We start from the raw sequence: 22,850 nt of genomic DNA on the forward strand, positions 1-22,850 counted from the left end.
TAAAATGGGGCAAAACTCACTTAACAAATGTTTCACTTAGCGACATAAATTTTGGGCTCAATTGTGGTCATAAGTCAAGGACTACCTGTATTCCTACAGTAAAACATGAGTGCAATGATGATTTATATGTACTCATCAGAGATTCATCCCTATCTTCAAAGGCGAATGATTCCAAAATGGTCACAAATTAATCCATAATTAACTGGATTTTACGATATTTCTGGTGGCAAACATTAAGCAAATGCTGTGGTCACAAAGTGGCTGCCATGATCATAAAGCGGGTGCTGTGGTCATTAAGTGAACACCATGGTCGTTAAGCAACCCCGTGGACCACTTTTGCTAAAAACTGAAAGTAAATGCTAGAATCTGGCAAAACTGTTGTAAAACTGCAGGATACTATTAACAGACGTAAATGCAGAATGCAGCCTGGTTGCCGAGCACCCAAAGTGCAGTCACATGACTACGGTAGGAGGGGCATAATCATTGGAACTGTGGATCCTGGCTGTAGGCAGTGGTGGGATTCAAATATGTGGACAACCGGTTCTCTCTGTGGATGCCGCTTCCGGAAGTCCATTCTGGGCCTGGGCAACAAAAAATTAGCTACCAGTTGTGTGAACCGGCTTAATCTCACCACTGGCTGTAGGTATCCCCCAGGAGGGTCCTTGGGAACTTGGAACCAGTAAGTGACCATTTGTAAGTTGAGGCCTACCTCTAGGAACTTGATGACATCATCCTACAAGTTAACATAGTTGTATCCCATGTCATTTGCCCTCTTTCCCCCCCCCCGCCCCACGCAAATGCATACAGGGAGCCCTAACTATCAGTTGCTTCTTACTCAACGGCATTCAGCCGTAAATCTAAACTTTCTTTTGTAGAATGTGCAAGATCAGCTCTTCAGTGTTTGAGCGGAAAGTAATATCAGTCTACGCTCTATCCACAGTGAATTAATTCTACCGCTGGCAGTCTAAAAGAAGAAAAGAATTCCTGCAGCTTTCTTCAATGGAGTAAGATAAGCTTTCAAATTAGGCTGAATGTAATGAGTTGTTGGGAGCAGAAAATGACAGGAATAAGAAAAACCATAAAGGGGGGCAGGGAAGGCATCCAAGGCCTTTGGAAACAGACCATGCTAAAATAAATCTTGATTAAGAATATATTGTCATTCTAAATCATGGTTTGATTTAACTATAGTACTCTGGTTGGCAAATAACATAAAGCAGGGTATATAATTTGTTCCAGGAGAAGGACTATATTTGGCCTTTGAGTAGCATCCTGGGACCTACATTCAAAAGAGAGAAAATACTTGGAGCAGGATTGCCTCCTAAACACGATTCCCATTCATTAAGAAAAACTAGGTTTGATTGAACGTTCATCTCAAGATGGAACAATTCCTTTCAAATCAGAAGAATGAATATTCATTCACAAAGGAAGATCCCAGAAATCTGGGAGTTAACTTTACTAGTCTATAATTGTAAATTGAACACTGGACTCTACTATCCCTCCTGTGTAGGCTTAGGGAATAGCAAAACTGCCATTTTATAGTCCAAAGATAAATTCCAAAAAGTTATTTATAGCCAAAGAAACAAACATAGGAAGACTCAGTGAGCTGATCTAGAAGTCAAAAGCCAAACCAATCTGAATCCAGGTCATAGTTTCAGAGGGAAAAAAGACTAGAGAGGTAAGTCTAAGATCAATTTCTAGGTTAGTGTTTCTCAATCTTGGCAACTTTAAGACCTATAGACTTCAACTTCCAGAATTCCCCAGCCTGCATGGCTGACTGAGGAATTCTGGGAGTTGACATCCACAGGTCTTAAAGTTGGTAAGGTTGAGAAACACTGCTCTAGGTAGTGAAATCGTTATTCCTAGGGGGTGGTCAATTGTATACCTCTGCCTCCAGCCAGTCTGATGAAGCTGTCAAATGGCTGGAGGCTGGAAGTGCCTAGATGGGGAAGAATGCCAAGACTGAGTGGCTGTGGGTTGGGACCCCTTGGGCGCCAGGACTGAACAATCTCCATCTTTGATTTTGAGCTGGGTGACACTGCCCTGCTTAGACTCAGTATGTAATTTGGGAGCCTTCCTAGACTCCTAGCTCCTGCTCAAGGAGTATTTAGCAGTTGTGGGCAGGAGAATCTTTGCACAATTTTGTGTTGTGTGCCCATTGCACCCTTTCCTGGCCCTGCTTCATTCACTCAGAACCTTACTTACATCCCAGTGGGTTCACTGCAAAGTGCTCTACATGGGGCTGTCCTTGAAAACCATCTGGAATGTACAATTGGTCCAGAATGCAGCATCATGGGTGATTGTGGATGCTTCTCACTCGCTCTGTAGGGTGCCACCACCGGGTGAGCTGCACTGGTTCCCAGGCAGTTTCCAAATGCATTCCACAATGCTGGTTATCAATTTTAGATCCCTAATCTTCCTTCACCCTATGCTCTGAGAGGGAAGGCACATTCCAGATCTCTTTACTGAAACAATGAAACATCTAATATAGGGCTACCAGCCTAAGGAGAATACGTTCTCCTTTTTTGTCCTCTCTCCAGGAGGCATAGTGTTAAAATCAAGCATTGTCTTTTCTTTTCTTTTTTAATATCTACAAGCTATCTCTTCCTGAAAAGATTTAATCAGTGACACGCTGAAAGCTTTTGCCTCCTAACCAGCTCTAGCACATTCCTGGGATTGAAAAACTAGTCTGACGCCAGCAAGTCATCTCATATACACGTAGAGATCTTTTTTTTTTTGCTATTGCAGTTTTCACTGTAATTTTTCTTGCAGATGCCAAAATAGTTAAAAAGTTAATGTGTTCTCCTCTCCCTGCCTCCATTTGTCCTTCTTTCTAATGACCCATGTCCACCTTTGCTGATTCAGCTAGCTGGTAACTCTAATCTGATAGGACCCAGGAAGTATCCAGAGCAACTGAAGGTAGGATAAGTAGCAATGGATGGACACTAATCCAGGAGAGAAAAGCAACCTAGAACTAAGGAGAAATTTCCTGACAGAACAAATAATCTGTGGAACAACCTGCCTCCAGAAGTTGGGAGTGCTCCAACACTGGAGTTTTTTAGGAAGAGATTGGACAACCATTTATCTAAAATGGTATACGGTTTCCTGTCTCAGCTTGGGATTGGACTAGAATGCCTTCAAGGTCCCTTCCAACTCTGTTGGTCTGCTATGTTCTGTTATGTATGGATTTTGGTGGTGGTCTCTATCTCCTAACATGCAGTTGGACCAACTGTCCTGATTTTCAGGAAGCCTGTCAAGACATAGCTTTTTCCCTGGTCCTTCGGTTGTGATGTGCTGGAGCCCTAATTGGATGTTGGCGTTATTTCTATTGGGATCACTATTTTATTTTATTTATTTTATTCTTTCATTATTACTTATAGAATTGTGGCTTTTTATTCTTTTGTGTGGCAGGTTTTGTTGATTTTTTTTTTGGCACCCCATCCCAGATTCACCTTGGTTGAATTGGGCAGCCATATAAATGTTCCAAATGAATAAACAGAATACATATGTAGTTCTACATTAGGTGTGTGTGTATATATATATATATATATATACACACACAGAAGGCAAGAAAAGTGTCAAGGTGTCACTTGACAATGTTTGAGGGACCAATTAAGCCTCACTGGAAAGTTAAAAAAAAGGGAATTGTAGTCTTTTGCAGCCATCATATAAAACAAGGTACCATAGATGATGGACATCCCACACTTTGATTCTTTTAACCCAGCCTAGTCAATAAGACTAGGTGGAACAGATATGAACATGTAAGTAAAACTTTAATTCAGAAGATGAATGAGAACAATAAACCTATTTTTACTTCTACAGATTTGCACCTTTAGATAAACAAGTATCCCTGGAGGTGCTTTCTGACAAAGGAAAAGGTATTTTATAAATACTAAGATGTACTGTTTCTTGACTGTCTACTCCAGATAGTATCTAGGGTTGAGTGATTATACATTAACAAAGAACACAGGCTTGAGATGAACTTTAGCTTAGATGAAGGCAAAAAGAAGGTATGAGCAAGTGAAGAGAACCAGTTTTGGGGGGGAAAAGAAAAATCAGTCCAGGCGAATAGTGTTTCTTAATAATTTTAAAAACAAAAGGTGATTATGTTCGTTCAGGTGCTTGCAATAACCCAGTAGAAAGTTTAAAGGTCTTGCCAAGGAAATGATGTCAGGAAGTGCTGATGGAAGACTATTCCCTAGAGCTCATTTGGTTTGCAAACAGCTATGCCAACATTTTCAACTCTTGGTTTGCAAGATCTCTCCCCTTTAATCATGGAGATTCATCAGATTTTGTGTCTCAGCAGGTGTCCCTCCACCCTTCTACACATGGAAAACAAAGTCCACTTGCTTTTGTTAAGGAAACTAATGAGAATTGCAGCATGAAGCTAGTTTTCCAGTGAAGATCTGAAAAAATTCATAAATACCTAATTGAACTGCTCTATCGATATTTCTAGTCCCTGCACTGGAGAAGTCCAGAATGGGCCCAGAGTTGTACATGTAGATACAGTCTAATCAGCTGGAATTGTACTAAATGCTTAATGTATTTTCTGGATTCACATGCTACAGTGAATGTTTACACATCAAGTTAAACCACAAAAAACTAACCACAATTAAAACTAAACTCAACATAGTGTGAAAATGCAACTGGGTTTCACATATTTATAAACAGCTGCAGAACTGTGGCAGGAGTTCTTTCCATGCTCTCAGTTCAGTCTTGTCTTGAGCATTGACTCAGCTGAAAGCTTCATATTTAGCATTCAGCATTTCAACATTCAATATTTTTGCCTCAAACACACAACACTTCAGCTCTTAGTTCAACAGCTTGCCTCTTATTGCCACCAGGTTGGCACTAATGATGTACATTAAACACACAAGTTTATACAATGATTAAGTCAAGGGAAATGGCCTCCTGCCTTGCTCACTCTGCCAAAAATTATTTTTCAAATAGCATGCTTGAATTTTCAGTGTTTAGTTGTGGAGGGGCAATTCTGAAGCAACCAGTCCAGAATATAATAGGTAGTGCATTTGCACTTGTTGAAGTGCACTAGTACAAGCAAAGCTCCTAATCTTAAAGCATTAAAGCAGCCATGTCCTCCAGAAGGTTCCCCATAGCTACTTTAAAACCCCTCCATATTGTCTCCATATGTACATGATGCACAGAGCACTGGAACCATCAGCAACACGAAATATCTATATAGACATGCATGCAGAAATAACTGAAGAAGGTATTCGAAACAGTCTTATTGAGAAGATGTGGTTGCTTTAACACTCAAGCATCCCTTGAACTGATTCATTTGAGTAGTGTGTTTCTCAACTTTGGCAGTTTAAGATGTGTGGACTTCAACTCCCAGAATTCCCAGGCCAGCATAGACCATTTTAACCTTTTTCGGTACTGCACACAACTAAATATTCAAAGAAGGTTGAAATATTGAAGGAAACACCATCTCACTTTTTTAAACACACGCACACACACACACACACACACACACACACACATTTTTCTGGTATCCAAGTACTGAAAGTTCTTAAACTCTTTACCTGCAAGGATAATTCACTGGAGTTTAGGTCTAGAATGCCTCCATCTGAAAGACGGGAACGGTAATGGTCTCCTGGAAAAGGGAAGTCTGCTGTGAGTAGCTGATCCTCTGCTTGATTCTCTGTTTTGGATGCCTCTGAATGCAACCCATCCAGGGTGCAATGTCCATTCTCATTATCTGTTCTGGAGGTGCTCTTGCTGTCCTTACCACCAGGAACAGTTCTAGTAATGACCCCAAACTTTCTCGTCCTTTTGCCATTTTGAGTGGTTTTCCCACTGGGCTCGGAGATAGGCCTAGCTTTGGGTTCGGTGCTCTTACTATTGTTGCCATTTGACGGAGGAAGAGGGGCCTTGCGCTTGATTCGGCGCAACATGATCAAGTAGATGAAGCCGCCATTCCAGCACTGATCAGCCAGGTAACTGCAGGGGGGGGGGGAAAGAAAAAGAAAATGCAAGGTTTTATATATTTGCTTGGGAAAGGTAAGCATAGACATAAATCAATAAGCACCTGATTCTTGTGTCCACGTTAGAAACCCCAAGAAACCAACTTTGGAAGCTTTATTTGGATTATGTCATGCATTTCCCATTAACTTCTTGTCTTTCATAGAGAATCGGCTCTTCAAAGACCAGTTCTGAATTCCATGTAAGTTGCAATATGCACTTACCTATTGATGGTTCCAACTGTGGCAAAGAACAACCTATACCAGAGGTAGACAACCTTGGCTCTTTTATGATTCATGGACTTCAACTCCCAGAATTCCTGAGCCAAAAGCTTTCCAGGATGAGAAATAAGATTTGACTGAAAAAGAATGTCTCAGGTGATGTCCAGGTTTCCAGAGAGGAGCTTCAATGGAACCTCTTCAAATATTAAAAGTACAAAGATATGCAAAACTTAGTGAGGTATCCTTGCCTCTACTCCAGACTGAGCCATTGCAGCCACGTTGGAGATATAAGATCAAGAAGGTTCTTTTTCTCATAAAAGTCATGCATGCAGATAGACCTCCTCCATGCTAAGGTGACTCCTGGCTAAATTGGTTCCTTCTGAGCACTGCAGAACCCTATGACCAAACCAGAACATGATTCAGTTGGTAGTGGTATGGCTGAACTAGACCACTGTGGCTTGCTTAACCAACCATAATTTTAAAAATCTGACCTAGTATTATTTGTGAATGATGCCTATGTGTCTATATCAATATGCCTTCTTTGCAATTGCTGAATCCATGCCAACCTTCTTTGAAATCATCTGCACAACCTTGTGGAACATGCCATTACTGCTGGTGACATCTTTTACCTCTTCCTGGAGCCTTCTCCTATCTTGTGGAGTTCTTCTCAGATTGGGACACAGATCACCATGCCCCCACCCACCCAAGGCAAAAATAGAGTCTCTATGCTATAACATCCTGCCAATAAAGGCTGGATTCTATCAACTCTCTGTTTTGTTCTGGCAGCCAGCAGGATAAATAGCACCCCAAACCCCACTTTTGGCAGCTTGTAGAGTGCTTGAAACCAGCCAAGCTTTCAATAAATCTGGCCTCAGAGTATTCAGGAGGTTATGTACTTTATTTTCAGCATTTAAACTCCATATGCCTTAAGGATTTCAATCCAGTTTATATTCAAATTTGTCACACCATTCTAGTACTCCTTGTGTTCCTCTCATTTTCAGCTTGGAGGCCCCTAGGCTCTCACGGAAAACTATTGCTTTCATATTTTAAGCTATCCTTTAAAAATAAAATAAAAAGGAAAAAGCCTATTGCTAACCAGATTTCAGTGAAGCTGTGATATTGAAAGCAGAAACTGCAGTAATCACTGTTGTGTAACTGGAATGTTCACTCTGGCAAAGGGAGGATTCCGCTGGATGAAAGTGGATTCAATTAAAACCCTTCACATTAAGAAGCTGGTAACAGATTCCACTTAACTAATTCATTCACAGTACTTCTCATCTCTGCAATAATTATTTTACCATCGAGTTTGAATATTTCCTCTCATTAAAGCCATCAGTAATAAATTTCTTTACTTGTTGTGAGTCCTGTTCCCAGGTCTCCTGGGAAGCAGAGGTCAATTGAGGAGTAGTCAAAAGAGGCCCGAATGCTTCTCAAAGAGCCATACATAGTATTAATTTCACCATTTGCAACAAAATGTGGAACACGATTTTAGTAATGACTGGATTAGAACAAGTCCTTGATTGCCCTGCACACCAAAATTTTGAGCCTGAAGAGCAAGTTGTGTGGGTGCCAATCAGAATGATAAATGTGCAGAAGAGCAGAAGTTGAGATAGGTATCTTGGAAGCAGCTCAAGATGTGATAGGGCAGAGGTCCTCAAACTTGGTCACTTTAAGACTTGTGGACGTCAACTCCCAGAATTCCCCAGCCAGCATGTTTAATTATATTAAATATGGTATCTAAAGACTTCTTGCACTGAGATGCATTGTGTTGGAAAGAGGAGAGAAGGGAAAGCAGGACGCTGACCTCAATTCCACCTTGAACGGAAGTTATCCCTGTATCCCTACCCATCAGCCAAAAGCATCAATGGACTCTTCCAAGGTTAGTAGTGAGGTCTAACAAGAATAAAGAGCCTCCTCTGTTGTTTCCCCCACCCTGCAGAACAAGCTTCCCTCCCCCAAAGATGAGGTTGGGCCTCCACTTTCCTGGCCTTCTATACAGCTGTAAAAACATGGCTCAGTGCACTTGTTCAGGATGTGCAGATGAGCACGCAGCCATGGAGATGGTTGGTGCCCTGAAAGATCATCTCCTCCCACCTGTTAATTAATTCATAACATCTTTTTTCTCTTTTAAATTTTCTATAATTTTTAACACTTTAATATTTTATTATACACCACTAAAAGATGGGCAGTTCTTAAAGATAGATAGATAGATAGATAGATAGATAGATAGATAGATAGATAGATAGATAGATAGATAGATAGATAGATAGATAGATAGATAGATGATAGATAGATGGATGATGGATGATGGATGCATGGACGGACAGATAGAGGAGAGAGAGAGAAAGAGAGCAGCAATAATCTCCAACCTCCAATCTCAAATGCTGTGGGATTTCCCTCCCAACATCCAACATTCTTCACTAAAAATGGTGAGAACTAATAATAGTGAGAACTGTCCTCTGACAAGAGCAGAAAACCCTATGTTGGGGAAGTTGTCTTAATAAACTCTTTTTTTCCCCTGTGAAAATTTTGAGATGGAAGAAAGAAGAGTACAGATGGTGTCATGGGGGAGACATTGTGGCAAACACATCACAATCTTCCAATGCAGCAAACAGGAAGTGGGAAATACGTGAGTTCTGGGTTGCAGAAACTGCAACTCCCAATGGCCGGTAGTGATTGTATTTTTGAACCATTTTAGCATAAAAATATAATTCAGTTAAAATAAAGTTCAAAGCCACCATCATTAACAATTCTAAATCAAATGAACAGAATAAGAGGAAACAGGCAGTTAGGCTTTTAGAAAGGGATTGATCGACTGAGGTTGTTGTATGTGTCCACCTTCTTCTAGGACAGACATGTCAAACACAAGGCCCGGGGGTCAGATCCAGCCCACGAAGTGGTTTCATGCGGCCCGCGAAGCCATCCTGGAAACAGTGAGGGAACGGCCCCCACTGCCTTGGCCCTGGCCCAGAGACCCTCCTCCTGCCAGAGACCCTCAGATCTGTCCCACTCCTGCCCAGGCCTCCATAGGTACCCTTGATGCGAACGATGTAGAGCTGGCCATGCCCACCCAGTAGGCCATATGCACTCTAGCCATGCCTACCCAGTAGGCCACGCCCACCTGGCCCCCTGAGGGCAACTGCAATGCTGATGCGGCCCTCAATGAAATTGAGTTTGACACCCCTGTTCTAGGACAAGGGTAGGCAACCTTGGCTCTTTTATGACTCGTGGACTTCAACTCCCAGAATTCCTGAGCCAGCTGGCTCAGTAATTCTGGGAGTTGAAGTCCACGAGTCATAAAAGAGCCAAGGTTGCCCACCCCTGTTCTAGGACCTTGGTTTTAGTCATAAACCAGATAGATCTGAAACACAAGCCAAGCTGGAAATTCAATCTCTACTGTCAACTATAAGATGTAGCTAGGCCTGGATAACGTATATCTGCAGGTGTTTAGTCATTTTATGCAGAAAAGCAACCTACAAAAGGAAGATTCTTGACTCTTAGCTAAACTGCATCTTTTGACACCTTCAGCTTAAGTCTTAATTATAGTATCGATTATAACTGTGTCTGTTTGATTAATGTAAGAAGCAGTATGCTCTGTCCCATATTTGGGGTAGACCAGGTGGCCCTGATAGATCAGTCTCACCAGAAAACATTTAATGTAAGAAGTTACCTTGATAATTCACTCAATTGATTTGTGGAACCATGGGTTAACATAAACTTTTGGAAAATCAAATCTTAAAAGTGTTCTAAATAAATCCCACTTTATCCTTTCAGACAGAATGGGATTTATTTAGAAAGCAAAAAAGGTATAGCAAGCTGCTTTTTAGAGTTAGGTCTCACAACAGAAACATCAGTTGAGAGAATTAATCAAGTAGAACAAGAAAACACATATAATTGTCGCTGTCCTCATCTCACTGTCCTCATTTAACTGAAGTTATTCTGGTTCTTTTCATATTGAAGTTTTAGTTGGCAGGCAGCTGAGTGATTTAATTAGTCATTTACTGTGAAATGTTCCTGCCTTCTCTTTCAGCTGTAAATTGACCTCATGCAAGATGGACAGAAAAAATAAATGACACCGCTGCATCTTGGAACAGCCTGCCTAAAACTGGTCCCTTCCAGGTTCATTGAGACTACACCTCCCAAAATTCTCAGCTAGCATGAACCCCAATGAATTTGGAAAGAACTCAGTTATGGAAGGTTGATGTCTCAAAAAAGATGCATTTATTTGACAGAGTTCTAGTATGAAATCTTCCCTGGCACACGTAACAACTTGCAGAAATTTAATCAAGATTTTTTTTCCTGAAAATTATCTGTTAGTTTTCCCTTAGAGCAGAGTTCTTCAAACTTGGCCCTTCAGGAATTCTGGGAGTTGAAGTCCACAAGTCATAAAAGGGCCAAGTTTGAAGAACCCTGCTTTAAGAATTATAGTTTTCATATCCATCTTCTAAATCAGATAAATGTTTTAAAACATGGTAAATGTGAGACATGTCATCATCACATCACTGCTGTGACAATAAAATGAGGCAGGGCTCCTATGTGCACTATTTTGAGGTCCCAGAGTGAAAGCTGAATATACTGTAAATCTGATAGATGGATTGACAGATGCAAAACTGGAAAAATGCCTTTAAGAATCTGGATTTCGTTTTTTCCCTGCCATTATCCCAATCTAAATTGCCCCAAATCCTTAAAACAGAAATGAACAACTTTCTTGCAACTGTTCCTGTGGAAGAAAAAAGACAGGGCCTCTCTGAAAACAGACAAAAATATAGATTGTAGATTGTCATTTCAGGTGGGTTGCACTTTAAAATTGTAAAATCCCTCTCTTCTACCATGTTATGCTATATCCGTGGTGTGACATGCATCCTTCTCAGAAATGTCTAGATTTGTAGACAACCAAGGTGTACATCACTTCTTCCGGTCTAGGTTCTTTAAATATGCTTCATAGGATTTCATTTTCTACACTTCTCCAGTAAAAGTCCAACACAGAGAGTGTACAGCTGGTGAAAGCTGCATTACATCTTCTACCATCATTGTGTACCCACAAGGCATACCAAGAGCACCCATCCTTTCATTTAAGCAAACAAACTCAGAAAGTGAATATTTTACACAGACCAATAACACTGTAATAAAGGAAGCTGCAATGGTATGTGGTAGCCCAGCGCAGACTTCCTCTGCTTTCCAGATGTTTTAGATTACAGCCCCATCGTTGGCATGCTGGCTGGGGTGATGAGATTTATTGTCTAACACATCTGGAAGCTAAAGAATGGAGGAAGACTGAACAAACATCATGACAGTCCATGTGGACAACATCTGCGTTGGCAGTTGGGAAAATCAAGAGAATCAGCCATCATTTCTCTTGCCCAAAATTCTCTTTGTTTCCTCAAAGAAAGACTTTTACCGCAGAGGTAAACTTAACCAATTCAAATACCACCAAATGTCCCCTTTTCTCCCTGGGATTAGTAACTGTACGTAGACCAGACTGGGGATTAAAAAAAATTATGAAGGAAGACAGTGACCCCTACACTGTGCTAAGAAAACGGGATGAAGCCACCAAGAGGTAAGTTCACATTAAAGGGAATGCTTCTTTTTATTGTGCCATAAATTTACATAGGCCACCACTAGCGTATCTTACTAATCATCATTAAGTACGTTAATCCTGAAACTTTCACAGTTTGCCATGCAGGTAGAATTAAGTTTAAGTTAAGTTTATTGAATTTATATACTGCCCTTTTCCCGTAGGACTCAGGGCAGTTTACAAAGTATTTAAAAAACGTTAATACAATACAAGAGTTAAAAACAGTTAAAAATAATAAATGTGATCCCTGAAAAAAAATATAAAACCCCATTTAAAAACTCTCAGCTTGGGCTGGAAAGCTCAAAGAGCCAGGTCTTCAGGTCCCTTACAATAGTTCATTTAATGACTTACAATAGTTCATTTAATGACTGTTCAAAGTAACAGCATCACTGAAAAAAGTGACTTATGACCATTTTTCACACTTATGACCACTGCAGCATCCCCATGGTCAAGTGATCACAATTGAGAAGTTTGCCAACTGACTCATATTTATGACCTTTGCCACACAACCTCCTGGGATCATGTGATGACTTTTTATGACGTTCTGACAAGCAAAGTCAATGGGGAAGCCAGATTCACGTAACAACTGCAGTGATTCATTTAACTGTGGCAAGAAAGGTTGTAAACTGAAGCAAAACTCACTTAACAAATGCTTCACTTAGCAACATAAATTTTGGGCTCAATTGGGGTCGTAAGTCAAGGACTACCTGTATTTTTTCCTCCCAACAGCCAATTACCTTTGAGAAGAATAGTAGGTATAACGTTCTATTTCATATTATATTGATCTTGATTTTACATAAGATCTTCCAGGTCTACAATATGGAAGAAATTTTATAGAGGATGGTTTGTGTTACTTCATGAATGCATATTCCAAAGATAATCATAGATTTTAGTCAACTTCTGATGACACAGGAAGTGATTATGTGGAGGCTGAACTATCCATGCCAAGAAACAAATGGACTGCTACAAATGTACACTGCACATTGCTAAGCACATTGATTTGTGCTTTAAATTGTAAGCCGCCCTGAGTCTTCGGAGAAGGGCAGGATTAAATAAATATCAAAATAAGGCAGAAGATGACATTGCTTGCCACTCCACATATAAAGCCAACACACTGACAGTTCAATATTTCTTCAAAATTGAACAGTATCCTCCAGGGCAACCCAAGGCCACAAACATAGCTTAGGGGCTGGGTCACATCAAAACCAATCCTCTTTTAACTCTGCTGATATCTCCAAGCATTGATACCTGACCCTATTCAATAACAGGCCCAGTTCTGCTTAACCCAAAGTAGAAAATGCAGGTTGACTAAAATAGTTTATAAAAATTATTTTTATAATCAAAACATCAAAACATCAACCCAAGTGCTGGGATCTTTGAAAACCTGGGTTTAGAATCCTACCAATAATGCAGATTGGCAGTAGCTGAGGCATCATCTAAAACATCTAGTTCTGATGTAAGAAGACCAAGATAAGAATAATCTAGACCAAAACATGCTGGGCAAGTCACTCAAAATAGACATCATTTTGTATCTGATTGGCTTGAAGGTTTAACTGATGTTACTCAATGGAAGGACAAAGTACATGTTATTAAGTACTGTTAAGCTTCATTCTGTCTTGTTTCTAACCCACTGACAGAACAATAATTGATGCTTGTTGCTGGTCATCAATCAGCAATCCAATCCCTTTTGGATTTCTAAGCTAGAACAGAGAGTTATTTACTTTTAATGGCATTTCAGCAATTAATACATTCTGTCAAATTCTGGTTCTCAAGCTTGCAAGAACTCGGCAATCCGGCAACACCTGTTTGGAAAGATAATATGAACCTGCTCCAAGAGACAAACCAGCAGCTAGTATCTGAGCTGCCACAATAATTACTTCTAATGAGTGAGTCACGTTACAGAGCCAAACACAAATACCATTCCTGTTTGGCCAAGCTGACAGATGCCTTTCAACATCTGTGAATGCCTTCTGAAAGCTGAAGCCTCCAGGTGTGTTGGGAGATTAACTCTCAGGATTTACCCATGGGAGATTCCTGAATTTATACTGTAAGGGTCAAGACTGAGGAGATGCAGGTTCAAGTCCTTTCTCAGTCTAAGAAACTCACTAGGTGACTGAGTCACTCCCTCACAACCCAAGCTACACCCCGTGGTGGTGGTGGTGGTGGGGATAACATAATGAATCATATGTTACCCATATGAGAAAAGGAAGAATATAAAACTAACGGATTGATTATTAAAGGAAATGCAAACAAATGAATGAAGCTGAGAAGTTTGGGCAGATCTTCAGAAGCAGACCTACACGTATGACCAGGGTGCTTATAGGACAGACCTAAATCAATTTTATCAAAGAAAGAGTAAACGAGACTTAGTTTTACTTCACATCCATCATCACAGGCACCACACTGCTGATTCTGCAGTATGAACTGGGAGAATACTCATGCTGCATTCAAAAAGTGTAAGCGGATTTGAAATTCATGACAGCAGTATAGGATTTCCTGAGCTCCATGGTAATTTCTTCTTATGCAAATATTTATTATGAATCGCATCCTCTGCTTCTCATGGCTTCTTTCATCCAGGATTTTCATAAGTAATTCTGCCAGACCAACTGGCTTTCATAGAACATGTTTTTGCACTAAGGAAGAAAGCCCATCTTATTTCCGCTAGAGCGACATCAAACAGCCACTGAAATATTCTCTGTCTCTTTAATTTTCCTTTGGATTTGATCAGTCTATTATCCTATTATGAGTTTCCTCCTGCAATTCAAGCCTCCGATTCCTTTCACTTTCTTTTCTTTGGTTTTTATAAAGAATATTTTTGGGAGCGGTTGGTGAACTATTCTTTAAAAAAAAAGACATATTAAGTGATATAAGAAAGAGTGAATGCGCCAGTTGTTTAAATAACTTGACAGCATAACTAGGATCAATGAAGTTGGAAGACAGCCGAAGCCAGTGAATGAAACTTTCATTTCTGACATGTTGAATCGTGCCTTGTTATTTGGGACAAGCTCTACTTTGATTAATTGAGTGCATTATGCTGCCTCTATCCAGACAGAAGGATATAATCAAACTATAGTTGAGCATAAACCTAATACCCTGAATCTTAAGTTGCCTGGGAGCTTGGAAGAGGTAGTCCCAATATATTAGAGAACTTGGTTAAACAGTGACGTCCTAACATTAATTCAGAATTTAAATCAATGAAGCTTAGTTCCTTGGAAATGCAGCTTTGATTAGTAGCCTCAATTCTATTGTATTCAGTTGAAGAGAAAGAAATACATGCTTGAAAACAATGAAATTTTAGAATATTTTAGACCAGACATGTCAAACACAAGGCCCGGGGGGCCAGATCCGGCCCGTGAAGTGGTTTCATGCGGCCCGCGAAGTCATCCTGGAAACAGTGAGGGAACGGCCCCCACTGCCTTGGCCCTGGCCCAGAGACCCTCCTTCTGCCAGAGACCCTCAGATCTGTCCCACTCCTGCCCAGGCCCCCATAGGCACCCTAAATGCGAACAATGTAGAGCTGGCCATGCCCACCCAGTAAGCCATATGCACTTTAGCCACGCCCACCCAGTAGGCCACGCCCACCCAGGCCACACCTACCCGGTCCCCTGAGGGCAACCGCAATGCTGATGCGGCCCTCAATGAAATTGAGTTTGACACCCTGTTTTAGACCATTTCTGGGTAAAAGGATCTACAGTACACATCAAGAATACTATTATTTATCCATTCATCGACAACCATGCAAATAACTCTGGAGTACATCTAAATTAATCAAAGCAAGCAACTAGATACATGCTCCCTGAAGCTTCTACGCAGCCTGAATTGTTTTTTTTTTTATCCTTTGTCACCAATACAGCAAATCTCCTGAAAACAGTTTTTAGTTCTCTGAATGTCAGAGAGGTTCAAGGCTATGAACAGATTTTGATGAATGAAAAACTATCGAGATACAAATCTTAGAAATAAAGTTAAGCATCCTAAAAATTTTGGGCTGTATTTGTTCATCTTCTAAATTGCATTTTGTTTTCTTTTTGAAACCACTGCTTGATGACCAAATGGATGGAATGACTTTGCTTGTAAATGTGCATACAAGTGTGTATGTGAAAATTAAAAATGGCTGATCTGTAATTCGGAGTGAAAAACAATTGAGCACTGGTAGCAGATACATGCGCACGTTTGTGTGCGCGTGCGTATGTGTAGGTGTGTCTAGATATGAAAAGAATTTCCTTCCTGCCTGCAAAGATTTTCATGCTGTTCTGCAAGAAAGAACTGTCTGGCTCCTACTCTTAAATTATTTATGTCCTCCATGTATTAAATATATATAGCCTGCCCTTCTTCTTCTTTTTTCTTGAACTACCCATTTTCTTCCTTTAGCCCCCCCCCACCTTTATTTTCCTGGACTGACCTACTTTTTGAAAGTAACCTTTGGTATGTCACCCTAGATTCAGTGCATCTCAATCTAAACAGCATCCCTAGACAAACGGTACACACCCAAAGTAGATGGATATTATTTTTGCTACAGGCACGAGAGAAACCATCACACCTCTTCCCATCAAGGGTTTGTCCCCAGAACAAGCCAGTTTTTAAGACAGCAGTGACTTTTTTCAGACTTCCAGCAGCTTTAAAACACCACTTTCATCTTCCGTGTGCTTTATCAGCTTTCTAATGCAGTCTGACAGCAAACATCTCGTTTCTACTTGAAAAGCTTGTCGGTCCTGGCAACTCTATTCTTTGAAGGCAATGCTCAAGTCTGCTCTTCAAGCCCTTGGGACCAAATCAGCCAAGATCTTGGCAAAAGCAGCACAGAAGGGCCCTTGTGCATTGTTAAACATTTAAATTTGTTTACATTTTTTAAGCACCAAGAATGTGGTAGTTCAGTTCCCTTCATTTTACATGGGCCACTGGCCTCAGATGAAGAAACTTCTCATTTCTAATTTTGCTGAAAATGGTAGGCACAGTTTCATCATCATCATCATCATCATCATCATCATCATCATGGCTTTTTTTCTCATAGAACGCTCAGAACGGAGTTCCGGCACCTTTTTTGGATGGAACCTTGTAGGGTAGGCAAGGCGGGTTGTATGACATGTGTGAGTTCGGCACCTTTTTCTTTTACAAAAAAGCAATAATAATAATAATAATAATAATAACAACAACAAAAAACGTGTCGACCATTAGTGCCAGTCAATTTGAGTGTTCAGTTGGCTGAGTTTCAAGTTTTAGGAATAAAAGTTTTATATAATAATCATAATCATAATCAGTAGTAGTAGTAGTAGTTGGAAGGGACCTTGGAGGTCATCTAGTCCAACCCCCTGCTGAGGCAGGAAACCCTATACCATTTCAGACAAATGGCTGTCCAGTCTCTTCTTAAAAACTTCCAGTGTTGGAGCATTTACAGCGTCTGCCTCCAGAAACTGTGAATGCTCCAACCCTGGAAGGTTGAAGGAACACATTTGGGGTTTACTTGCAGAATTGCTACTGAGATTGGTTTGAGATACAGGTAATCCTCAACTTACAACAGTTCATTTAGTGACCGTTCAAAGTTACAACAGCACTGGAAAAAGTGACTTATGACCATTTTTCACACTTACAATCTTTGTAACCTACTTAGGATCGTGTGATCAAAATTCAGATGCTTGGCAATTAGTTCATACTTACGACCGTTACTGTGTCCCAAAGTGACATGATCCCCTTTTGCAAGTTTTTCACAACCAAAATCAAGGGGGGAGACAGATTCACGTAACAACCATATTACTAAATTATCAAAATGCAATGATTTACTTAAAAACTGTGGCAGGAAAGGTTGTGAAATGGGGCAAAACTCACGTAACAAATGTCTCATTTAACAACAGAAATGTTGGGCTTCATTGTGGTCGTAAGTCGAGGACTACCTGTACTACATCTTGGATATGGAAATAAGCTCCATTATTTGCTGTTCTAGCTGAGGTTTTTAATAATGTTGATGAAGATTACTTAAAAATCAGTGTTTAGAGAGAGTGTTACACCCAAAAATCAGACAGGGGAGACAAAAAAGAGATGCAAGTCTTCTTGACCTGCATTTGGCAGCAAACCACCAATCTCCCGAGACTTCATGGTTGGTTGTAATTGGACTTCTCCACTAAGGGATTTACAGACATGACTTTCCTAGATCAGAACTTTTATTGCAGACAAGAATGAAGCTACAATTGATTGCCAACAATGGATAAAAATATATAAATGACATTTATGACCTCGGGGGCTTAAATTCCTGGCTTCCTCTTCCTGGCATTTGGTGTGGAACTTGATGGCTTTGAATCCAACCATTAATGTATGTTGATTATTATGATGATGATGATTAAATTTATTTGCCACCTATCTCACCTCAACTTTCAGAAAACAGGAAGATATAGCCAAACAGGCCAGTCTTTTGGATTGATTAGGCTATGCTACATGCTGACCAAGACTTTACACATGCCTACCCCAACCTTCATGTAAACCAGACATGTGAAACCTGTGACATCGATGTATCGGAGCTTTTTCTCCACTGCTGGCAATGGGGTGGGCACGGTTTCTTGGTGACGCATCCGGGCTGCGGGCTGGCTGTTTGACCCCCTTATATAAATATAAGCAATATCCCTACCCTCCCTGCATTCCAGAAGACAATTAAGACCTGGCTGTCCTTCCTATGTTGGGTCAGGATGGAAGGTGAGCCTAGTTACGCGTGTTGTTGAGAACAGAGTGTTAGGATGTTGGTATCTAAGAGATTTTTAAAATCTTGTGTATTTTATTATTTGTAAATCTGTTTGCAGCTATGTAGCAAACAGGCTATTATAGGGCTATTGAGTAGCCATATAATTTTTGTCTAGTGAATAAACATGCACATTTCTGCACATGCAAACATTGTCTTTTCAGCATAAGATAAGAGACTCCATGAGGCTTCCTTTTTCCTCCCAGAAATTTCCACTTCCATGGGAAGAAACAAGGAAGGTAAGAAGTGAAAAAGGTCAGGAATCTTCAATCCTTTCTTTTCCTGCCAAATGAGTCATGTTGGACTATTGATGTCTAGGACCTGCAAATTAAATTATGGTCTTTTTGGCTATTGGGCTAGCCAATATTAGGAACAGGTTGCTAGATGTAATGATACCTTGGGCAAGCCACGGCAAGTTTATTTTCAATCTGGATGGCTTTCTTCTTCATTTCTGGACTATGTACAAGTCCTCTGTACAAAGAAGGTAAATAAAATAGATCAACTATTCTCCAAAGCACCTGAAGGCAGGACAAGAAAATGGATGGAAATCAAGGAGAGAAGCAACCTAGAGCTAAGGAGAAATTTCATGACAGAACAATTAATCAGTGGAACTGCTTGCCTCTAGAAATTGTGGGGGCTCCAACACTGGAGGTCTTAAAGAAGAGATTGGACAACCATTTGTCTGAAATGCTAGGGTTTCCTGCTTGAGTAGTGGGTTGGACTAGAAGACCTCCAAAGTTCCTTCCAACACTGAATTCTGCATGAGGAGGAAATGTAGCATGGCAGGAAGGAAGTTTCAACCACCAATATGGCCCGTGAGAGTGAACAAAAGAAGGATAATTTCAACACAGACAGAACTCAGTGATTAGCATCATATGAACCATTTTTAAGGAAGCCCTATAAAATCCTGAATTCCCCGAAATCAGCTGCTTTCATCAAATGCAGCTTATGTAGCAGCTTATGTAGCAGGTTCTACTTGGGACACCTCATACCTTTCTTAACCACAGCATTTTTTTCCCCTGTTTGAAGGTACAAACCTTATGAGAGGCCTCTGCAGGCAACCAAATCTCAAGCTTAGGACAGAAAGATCTGACTCACAAGAGGATGAGTAATTGGCTAAACTATTCATTTTGAAGTGTCTGAGAGTCATGCATGAAAAAAATACAATCCTAATGAATTAATCCCTAAGACTGCATACGTTTAACATGAGGAATTGCTGGAAATTCCAGCATAAAAGTACAAATTTCTTTACAGAATATGATGGGTTGAGCAGATCTCAGGGAAGAAAGCTAAATGGGATATCATCAAACTGATAACATCTGAATATGCATAAGGTAAATGTAGAACTAAGCAGTTTCTGGACTCACTGATAATAAAGGGGGTGTGTGTGCCTGCATGTGGGTTTATCGTAGCACACCAGTAAAGCAGTAGTTTGCGAAATCAGTTTAAAATGAATTAGGATTGATTTGAGAACGTTAAAGTACACTGCAGTGCACAGTGTGATTGCTTATGTTGCTTTTTTCTTACTGCAGGGCAAGCTTTGACAAAGCTAAAAACTAGGGCAGGAACTTTCACCCATGATTTGCCAGCATCAAAAGGTGAATAAATACTCCCATTTTTCCTGCCACTAAGGGGATCAGAGTGCATAGTGAGAAATTCCTCCCCTGAATGGCTGTTTGTCCTCAGTGATGTCATCACATTTGCTAAACTGAGCCTTGGTGGAGCAGTGGGCTAATGCCTCCTTAAGTAACACCAGCTGCCTGCAATTAGTGCAGGTTCGAGTCCCACCAGGCTCAAGGTTGACTGAGCCTTCCATCCTTCCGAGGTAGGTAAAATGAGGACCCAGATTGTTGGGGGCAATAAGCTGACTTTGTAATAATGCCACTGGGGGCGCGCGCGAAAGCCCTAATAAGCAGGCATATACATAGAATGAAGGCTATTGCTAAGCACATTTGATTTGTGCTTAGATTGTAAGCCGCCCTGAGTCTTCGGAGAAGGGCGGGATATAAATGGGATTAAAATAAAATAAATAAATAAAATAAATAAAATAAACTATCCTAGATTGACAGGTGAAAGAAGCTTGGAGTGGGGGGGGGGGGACAAAGGCAAAGCAAGGCCCTCAATGGCCATGAACAGCTCTGAGGATAAGAACCAATGATCAAGCAAAAATGGATGGTTTTCCTTTGTGTGAAATATTTCTACTTCTACTCCTACAGAGGTTCCAAATGGCCCCCAAATAGCATCTGATTGATTGGTTGATTTGATTTGATTTGATTTAGAAGCTGCCCGATTCAAAAATAACTTTGGGCAGCTTTCGTTTAGTTTTTTTTTCTTAAGCAGATGACCTGATGGAATAGGCACACAGTTTATTCAAAGGCATCCCAGCACAAGCCATCCTTTTTTTATTGTTGTTGAAAGCATGCATACCAAAATTTGAGAATAGCAGGGAGGAGAGGAAGAGAGAGAAATCTGTATCGCTGAATTAGTCAGTATTATGACACAACAATTAGCTCAGGAAGACCAAAGATTCATCTTGGCTACTTTAGATATGGCTAAATGCTAACATGCAACATTAAAAGACTGGAATTTCACAAGCTACTAATGTGCTAATGGACAACCTCCAATGTATGCCAAATGAAAAGAGCTCCACTTATCAAATGCAAAGGAATAGAGAGAATGAAGTCTGAAAAAAACATTCTTTATGAACTTTGCTAGTTAATGCAATCTACTGAGGGGATTATTCTCAAAGGTAAGTATTTTCCTACACGTTAGATTCTTGTAGATGGATGCTAGGACTCTATGCCTTTGTTATTTGTGAACATATGAATGCTAAAATCCATGTCACAAATGGAAAGGTTATGAGGACCCAAATACATTGGAAGGGTGTGTGTCTCCAAGGCACATATTGCATATCAAAATCAGCATGATTACCTAATAGTTCTTGATATCCAAGCATTGGTCTTTAATAAGTTGGCCTACTCCCCCTTCTTCTCCAAAGGGAAAGGTTTGAACAATTGCAAAATGCAAAATGGCTGGTATGAACAAATATTGAAGGCATCAAAATCAAATGAAAAACTAAGACTTGGCTTGTAATGGGAAGTTTGGTTTTCTTACATCTAATATGCATCCATAATCCCTTCCAATGCCACAATTCTATAACAGAACAAAAGTTTTACCCATGGGATGTTTCAGAGTTTGTTCTTGGATACGGCTCTCTCTCTCTCTCTCTCTCTCTCTCTCTCTCTCTCTCTCTCTCTCTCTCTCTCTCTCTCTCTCTCTCTCTGTGTGTGTGTGTGTGTGTGTGTGTGTGTGTGTGTGTGTAGTTGTTTCCTCTGCAGTTTCACTCCCAATATTTTCCATGGAGAGAGACAGCAAAGCCATTCAATTTTTCCTCTTTTGTATGCTTCCACATCTGAAACAAGAAGGGCAATCTCATGGTGCGCAAACTTTACTCATGCTTCAATTTAACAGCTGAATCATCTCCAATGTGTTGATGGGCTACTCAGAGCTGTCAAACTTTTTTCTTTTTTTGCTGAAACCGTAGAAGCCTTACCCCTTTGCATATTAATGTCTTGGAAATTGGTCATCACAGGGGCTGGGGATGGTTCTATAGTTCCAGAGATGACCATGCTACTGACCTCTGTTTCAGCAAATATAATACAGAGGCAGGGGTGGAGGGTGCGGGGTAGAAGCTTGACTAGTACTCATGATGTTACCTAGTTTGGGTAATGAAACATCTGCAAGAAAACAACCAAACTCAAAGAGCATCAACGACCCCTCATTTCAGCCCTGGGCTACAAATATTCTCCTTTATTGGGGGAAAACCTCAGAATCTCCCCTCCTGCAAGAAGTTCCAATATCTCAAGAGGTGCCACAAAGAAGAGGGAGTCAACCTATCCTCCAAAGCACCTGAAGAAGGCAAGACAAGAAGCAACAGATGGAAACTAATCAAGGAGGAAAGCAACCTAGAACTATGGAGAAATCTCCTGACAGTTGGAATAATTAATCAGTGGGACAGCTTGGCTCCCAAACGTGTGGGTGCTCTAACATTGGAGGTTTTTAAGAAGAGACTGGACAACCATTTGTCTGAAATGGCATACAGTTTCCTGCCCGAGCAGGGGGTTGGACTAGAAGACCTCCAAGGTCCCTTCCCACTCTGTTATTCTGTTAAGCCATCCACATGATTGGCATTCTAGTAGCCTCACTGCCTCCGCCTATTCTTCTGTGTTGTGCTTTAAACTCGCTTCAGCCCTTCCACCCCCTTTAAAGGCAGCTCCACCTTGAAAAGTATGTTGAATAACAACTGAAACCCCAGGAGTTCCTGGGAACTCACAGTAGTTAATTAAACAGTTCAACC

General features: G+C 40.6%; 1 protein-coding gene across 1 annotated transcript in view; it reads right to left on the reverse strand.

Moving 5' to 3' along the window:
- PDZD2 (PDZ domain containing 2) overlaps nt 1–22,850 on the reverse strand; it is a gene marked incomplete at its 5' end in the record, with an annotated part of 204,392 nt that overhangs the window by 93,917 nt on the left and 87,625 nt on the right. The window contains one exon of the mRNA XM_081320244.1: nt 5,538–5,955. Coding sequence (XP_081176370.1) covers nt 5,538–5,955 — 418 coding nt within the window. The remainder of the gene's footprint in view (nt 1–5,537; nt 5,956–22,850) is intronic.

Source organism: Vipera berus (assembly GCF_964194415.1).
Source record: "Vipera berus genome assembly, chromosome: 2".
Taxonomy (NCBI): Eukaryota; Metazoa; Chordata; class Lepidosauria; order Squamata; family Viperidae; genus Vipera; species Vipera berus.